Source organism: Penaeus monodon, chromosome 40, assembly GCF_015228065.2.
Source record: "Penaeus monodon isolate SGIC_2016 chromosome 40, NSTDA_Pmon_1, whole genome shotgun sequence".
NCBI classification, from domain to species: Eukaryota; Metazoa; Arthropoda; class Malacostraca; order Decapoda; family Penaeidae; genus Penaeus; species Penaeus monodon.
The window spans coordinates 31,695,988-31,703,487 of record NC_051425.1 but is presented as its reverse complement, the minus strand read 5'-3'; the positions used below and the strand labels follow the sequence as shown (position 1 = coordinate 31,703,487).

Here is a 7,500-nt window from a genome sequence, read left to right as displayed (position 1 = left end):
TGGAAGGGGAACCCAATGCAGACTCGGGCACTGAGGCCACAGAGGGACAGGCAGACATTGTCAACAGCGATGATTTCGTCCTGTTAGGTGAGATTTTCTTTCTTTCTTTCTTTTTTCACATTTTCTCTTTCTTTCTTTTCTTTTCTTTTCTTTTCTTTTGACAGTATTTTCCCCCCATTGTTCTGTTTTTCCTCTTCTCTTTTCCTTTTTACTTTTTGATATTGTAACCGTCTTTTTTTCTGTTTTTTCTTTTTCTTTTTTTCCTTCTCTCCATCTTTTTCTTCTCCTCCTCCTCCTCCTCCTCCTTTTCTTCTTTTTCTTCTCTCTTATCATCAGTAATGAAACCAAATACCATGGTTGTTGTGGCCTCTATGCTTTCATGCTCCAGCAAAAGCCAGCAGAAGCAATTATCAGGCGAAATAGAGCTTGGACTAGTTTCTTAACCCCAGAATGCCCTAACATACATGCCAAGTCCATTCTGACTTTCACTTAGCAATTTTTTGTGTACATAGATGGCTCCACAAATGCTTAGTCACCAAGGAATCAATAACTAATACTACATGATCTAATCTATTTATGATTTTCCTTGATTCTCAGAAAACTTTTAATTAGTTTATTGCTAATAGTATTGGTAGTATTAAAATGTCAGTTACAGTAATAATAATAATAGTAATAGTGATCATAATGATAATAATAATAATAATAATAATAATAATAATAATAATAATGAAAATAAAGATTTTATTATTAGTTTTTAATGATTCCCTGATAGTACAGGGGATTGGAAACTCAAGTGAGATCATTTAGGCCTATTAATTGACTCCTTGATAATAAGCTCTTGTGGATCCATGTGTATATATAAACAAAATTTACTTAAGTAAACTGCAGTGGACAGTACATGTACATGGTGCCAATGGATTAATTATCAGTCTGCACTACAGGAAAGTCTGTAATATTTGTCTTGCCAGGATATTAGTAGTTAAGCTCTAATAACCTTTGCTGGAGTGGTGAAAAGGAGGCACAGTGATCACTTGAATTACTGCAGGTATGACTATAATAAGAAATTGCGGGCTTCCTTACTTCCTTTAAGTTATATTTTGTGTGTAGCAGTTGCTGTTTCATGCGTTTTTTAATTCCTAGTATGATTTTGTATTGTGCTTTGTGTGGTCCTATCTTTAACATTTATATACTTTTTCTTAAGAAAAACTAAAATATTTGGAGAAATTTGATAAAGGCCTTGAGCCAGTCCTATGTAAGACATGGCCACATAAGCCACTCCCTTTTTTTAAACTGTATGATCACCAGTATGTATACTAAATTTTTTCTTCTTCTTCTTCTTCAAACACACTGTATATAGGAAGAGAGAGCCACTCAACTTTTCCTTATATAAAAAGAGAATGGCAATTACTTTGAAACTTTAAACAAAAACCAGGGAATGTTTTATGTAATTAAATAAATTGCCCTGGACAAATGCTAAATGATACCCGAATCTCTTGAAAATTTAACTGCCTTGGAACATAAGTTCTATACACCTGCAAACAAGTTAAACTAACTCCCTATTTTAAACTTTTCTGGCATTTTTAGGTGACACTGAAAGTCAGCAAAGCACAATGTATGATCCCCCTCCTGGCTATACTGTCGGTGGGGCTAATGCCTTTTTACCCTATGGGCTAGACCCCTCTACGAGACCAGAAGCTGGACAGAGGTAAGGTGTCATAATTTGAATGGGTTTTGGCAAGTTAGAATGTACAGTAAGTTGAATGTTAACCCATTCCTGACGGGTGGCATGTACGCACATGCCATGGCATGGCGGGACTATCTGCCAGGGGCATGTATATACATGGCATGGTGTATGTATGGAGATGCCATGAGTTATTTATTGTCACAATCACGGCAAAATGTTATTTTTCTGCCAGTGAAAGTGTGATTAAGTCAATTTTAACACTTTCTCATTTTTACTATGCAAAAAAAAAAAAAAAAAAAAAAAAAATTGCAATAAACTGATGATTTCAACTCCATGATGCCACACACTGCTTATTTTATTCAGACTATAGACTGAATAATAATCAACTATGGAGTCTATATAACAACAAAAATACCCTTCAGTCTCGATTTATCAGGAAGTTTGGCAAGTAGACTTTAGAAAATAATGAAAACTGAAAATACAACATATCTTCATAGTATTACGAAGAAACGACATGGGATGCTGGTATTTGGCATGAGTGGTAGCGCATGCTAGGCCCACTATGAATACTACCCGTCGGGAAAGGGTTAAGGAAGTGTGACTTGTTTATAAGATAATTGTTTTGTATAATATTATTTACCCTGTGTATTATGTGTCAATGTATTTTTAGAATTTTCTTCCTCTTGATATGTGACTAAATATTCAAACCAAATTTTGCTCTCTATTAATGTCTTCTTGAAGTATCAGTGGTGAGAGAAATATCCTTTTTTTTCTTCTTCTTCTTCTCCTTCTTCATCCTCTTCTTCTTTTCTTCCCTTCTCACATTTATTGCATCACCTAATGAGTGTCATGAGGGCTTCTTACACTTTCAGGCCAACAAGTGCTGAGGTTCAGACAGCAATAGACGGCATCCCTTTCAAACTGGGATCCAACGTCCTGTTACAAGGAGACTCAGACAGCTATGACATCAGCTCCATTTCACAGATGATCCACAGAATCAATACCTTTAACTGGGATGAATATGAATACAGCTTCCAACTGGAAAAGAGTGTTTTGCAAGAGTTCAGCACGAGAGAACAACCAGATCCTGAGTAAAATTTTGCTGCATTTTTTTTTTCTTTCTTTCTTTCTTTCTTTTTCTTTCTTTCTTTCTTTCTTTTTTTCTTTCTTTCTTTTTTCTTTTTTTTTCTTTCTTTCTTTCTTTCTGTTTTTCTTTCATCCTGTTTCTGTTCTTCACTTTTTTTTATTTCCCATTTGAGCAATGTTAATACCAACGTTTTTCTTTTAATGTTATTTTTCTGAATATCTCAGAAGCCCTGGAATGAAGTATGTATACTTATATGTAGAAATAATAATACCCAGTATAGATTGAAATATATTTTGAAATGCCTTGTAATACCATCACACATATTACTCCCTTTTATTAATATCATTTGCTGTAATTATTTTGTTTAGATTTCACAAAGTTGTATTTCAATACTCATTAGAATATGTATCTCTTGACTGCTGGAAAAAAATAATAATTGGCAGAAAAATCCACAGCTATTGTATCTACATTAGTGGAAGGTTTTGCCATTTACATATTTTCATCCTCTCCCTAACCTTCTCATATTTAACTTCTTTGTTCTTTCTTCTTCTTCTTGTTTTTTCTTCTTCCTTCTTTCTTCTTCCTCGTCTTCATCTTTGTAGTCATAGTCTTTTTTTTTCTTCTTCTTTTTCTTTTTCTTTTATTAATTTGTCTTTTCTTCTCTCGTCCTTCCTTTACCAAATGGTATTTCGTCTCTTCAGAATAAGATAAGGCCTTTAGCAGACGGTTTGTTTTCAGATTTATTTAAATGTTATACATTTAATGTGATTTATGTGAATATTCTATGTAGGCTACATATATTAATATTAATATGAATATTGTATATAAATATATATTTATGGTATGTGAGCATTATTATATATTGAAATCAGTATTTATATGAATATTATATATTTGTGTTAACATTTACAGGAATATTATATATCAATATGAATATTTTCATCAATATTATACCCTCAATATACTTAATGACAACGATTTTTTTTCTCACTCTCACTCACTCTACATCTAGACCAACACTTAGTAGTATACCCTTCTCAGGCTTATTATTAATAAAGACTTACATTTTATACCCTTTATACAATGGTCTCCACATGATTCTCCACAAAGAGAATTACAACTCCTACACAATGAGTCTTCTCTGGTAGTCTCTAGTTATTAGAAAGAGATGTGTATAAAGTTTTATATATATATATGTATTTTGTGTGTGTGTGTGTGTGTGTGTGTGTGTGTGTGTGTGTGTGTGTGTGTGTGTGTGTGTGTGTGTGTGTGTGTGTGTGTGTGTGTGTGTGTGTGTGTTTGTTTATTTGTTTGTTTGTTAGTTTGTTTCTATTGTTTGTCATAGCTTTTGACATTTTATGCAGTAACAAATTTTTTATCTTTGCCTTTAAACTTGTGTAAATAGACAGTAATTTTGATAGATATTCTCATCTCATTGTGCGATGCTTCATGTAAGGTCAGCTTGCCTATGAGTTCCCAGTACCCAGGCTTTATCTATTTTTGTCTCCATATAGTACTTAATTTCCTGTGATTTGGAAATAATTAATAGTTAAAAGGGAACCAAATAGTTGCAATGGTTGATATCAGAGTAAAATGAAATTGGGTTTAAGTAAAAAATCAGTCTTGTGAACTAAAAGTTAACTCAAAGTTAATTACAGTATTTGTTTGTATTCATTTTATGGTAAAGAAGGAAAGAGAGATTGTCATGGAATGCAAACATGAGTAGATAGAGTGTAAGCCAATGGATAGGTTGTTTAGAATAGTAAAGATTAATGATAACTTTTGTAATGTTTTCTGTACATATACTGATAATATGTCTCACTGAAACTCATATGTGTTGACATGCATTATATAGATAGAGAACAATTCAGATTTCCACCTGCTCAAATCATTCTTTAGTCAGGTTATTTGCCAAGGCTTTATGTAGGTAAGTTTACATATGTATTACTCATGTTAAATTGTAATTCTGGCACTAAGCTACATTAGAGGATCCTTTTTAATAGGTCTTTCTTTTTCTTACAAGCATTTTAAAAGGTCTAGGACCCCCTCATTCCTCTTTTTTAGTACCCATTGATTTTAGAAAATAATGAAAACTGAAAATACAACATATCCTCGTAGTATTACGAAGAAACGGCATGGGATGCTGGTATTTGGCATGAGTGGTCGCGCATGCTAGGGCGACGATATAAGCCCCCGGCAGCGAGGCCCAGGCCGCTGTGAATACTACCCGTTGGGAAAGGGTTAATATCTGTAGAAAGCCATTATAGTGGACTTTTCTCACAGAAGGAAACCATATAATCCTACTCACAATTACCATTTTTTGGTTATCTCAAAGAATAAGTGATTGTAAGGCCATACTAATTTTCTGTCACAAAGAATGCAGTTGTAACTTTTGCAGCCCACTGGCACTGAGATGGCAAATATACTATACACTGTGATTTTGGTTAATTGCTTCTGTTTACACTTGGGAATCAAGAACTCAATTATTAGGTTACCTTACCTCACCTGAGTATCCCATTCTGTAAATTTTTGTAATTTTTTTTTTTTTCTACTTTGAATATTGTTACTATTCTTTTATCATTATTGACATTATTTAATGTTATTAACAATATTAATGGTATTAGGAGAAAGAAATGAATATTTCCATAACTCAAGAAAAAGGGTAAATTGGTGAGATAAGGTAGGACCAGTAAATAATTCATTGGTGGATAGACCCATGTGGAGCTACCTATGTATGAGCAAAATGAGAGAACTAAAATCACAGTGGATATGGCACGGATATTTACCTTCCTGACATAAACTGGTTCATTGATAATGCAAAATATGTTTTTTCATTGCTCTTATTAGTTCCCAATGGCCAAACACAAGGCCTTTGAGCACTGATTTTGAAGCATAAGCAAAGTATTTTATAGCATATTTATGTATTAGTGCCAAGTGCTACTGAATATCTTAATACTACAAGATCATGATGTAGGAATTTATCTGTATGATTCAAGTACTTTCATTTTATACTGATGTACAAAATTAGATGCATTTTATGGTGGGTAAATTTCCAATGTGGTTGTATTGAATATATATTTGAAATGTTGAAAAAGTACATGTAAAATAACTTTCTCTCTCTCTCTCTCTCTCTCTCTCTCTCTCTCTCTCTCTCTCTCTCTCTCTCTCTCTCTCTCTCTCTCTCTCTCTCTCTCTCTCTCTCTCTCTCTCTCTCTCTCTCTCTTACAGATTATATTGATTGGTCAAAAAGCATATGTATAATGGTTTCAAATATTTGAAAAGGGCAAAAAAAAAAAAAGAAAAATTATTGCATGGAATCTGTGAGTGTTCACGAAAATGTGAAATGAATATATGGATATGTCATGTGTAATTCTTTTGTGTCAGTTGTTTCACAGGCATGCACATAATTTGGGCTGTTATCTTTGAAAGAAGACAAATAGAGATTATATTGTTATATTGATAATACATTTTAGTGTATCATTTCACATGTATCACCTTTGTAGTCATCAAAACACATCTTCATTTTAGTATCATTACCATTGTTCTTGCCATTTAAGAAGAAAAAAGTTTCTGTATTATACTCAAAAGAGTTATGTATCTTATAATGTTACAAAACTGGATTTGTAAAATAAAGATTATATATGTTAAATTATTTTTTGTTTCTTTTCTGGCTTACTTTTTTCAAATAGGAGTTTTGAAAGGAGGTGAAAGTAGTTAACCCTTTTATTTAAATAATCTCACATCTTCACTAATGAAAATATTAACACCAGTATGTTTTTCATCATTATTTTTCTTATCTCTTTCTATTCTATTAGCATGTTTCTTGTCATTACTTTCTTTTTGCTAGAAAGTCAATCATCTTCCCCCCAAAAAATTCCAAAAGCTGAGCAGCCATTTCTGAGGAATATCCCCCCAGCCCCATGCCCGGTGTTGATGTGGGGGGGATGGCGAGCTGAGGACAGACTGCTACACAGACTGCTGGGTATCACCCACCGCTCAGAGCTCTTTTCTTCTGCCACTTTCTGTTTCTTTCTCTTCTCCAACTCCTTCTACTGTCCACTTTTTAAGGTGTGAGTACCACATTGAAAGGGTAAAGGGTTGGCTTTGTGCCAATCATGAATGGCCTGTGTATGTGTGTGTGTGTGTGTGTGTAGAAAACATTAAATATATATATATATATATAATATATATAATATATATATATATACAATATATATATACATATATATATATTTATGTGTGTGTGTATGTTTATATATATATATATATATAGATGATAGATGATTGATTTTTTTTTTTTTTTTTTTATATATATGCATCACTACACAGACAATACTATAAACATTTTTATGTGTTTATGTATATATTCTCTCTCTCTCTATGTATATATTTTATATATATATATACATATATAATATTATATATATACATATATATATATAATATATATATATAATATATATATATATTTATATATTTATATATATATATATATATATATTAATATTAATCTATATATAAAAAGAAGTGAAGAGATCTTGTCTGCATGTGTATATACACGATTAAATTAGTTATCAATATGAAAGTATAAAATACAAAGATAAATAGGAGTTTTTGAAAAAAAAAAAAGAAATATCTAAGGATATATATAATATGTAAACCCTATATATTTATATACAGTGTTACTGTGATTCAAAATATGAAATTGTATGATACAGAACATTAAAGT

General features: G+C 32.0%; 1 protein-coding gene across 1 annotated transcript in view; it reads left to right on the top strand.

Annotated features, from left to right (window-relative positions):
- Positions 1–6,423, top strand: part of LOC119598156 — a 10,078-nt gene extending 3,655 nt beyond the window's left edge. The window contains exons 2-4 of the mRNA XM_037947793.1: positions 1–87; positions 1,585–1,705; positions 2,557–6,423. The exon at positions 1–87 is cut by the window's left edge and continues 58 nt beyond it. Coding sequence (XP_037803721.1) covers positions 1–87; positions 1,585–1,705; positions 2,557–2,779 — 431 coding nt within the window. The 3' untranslated portion in view covers positions 2,780–6,423. The remainder of the gene's footprint in view (positions 88–1,584; positions 1,706–2,556) is intronic.
- The last annotated feature ends 1,077 nt before the right edge of the window (positions 6,424–7,500 follow it).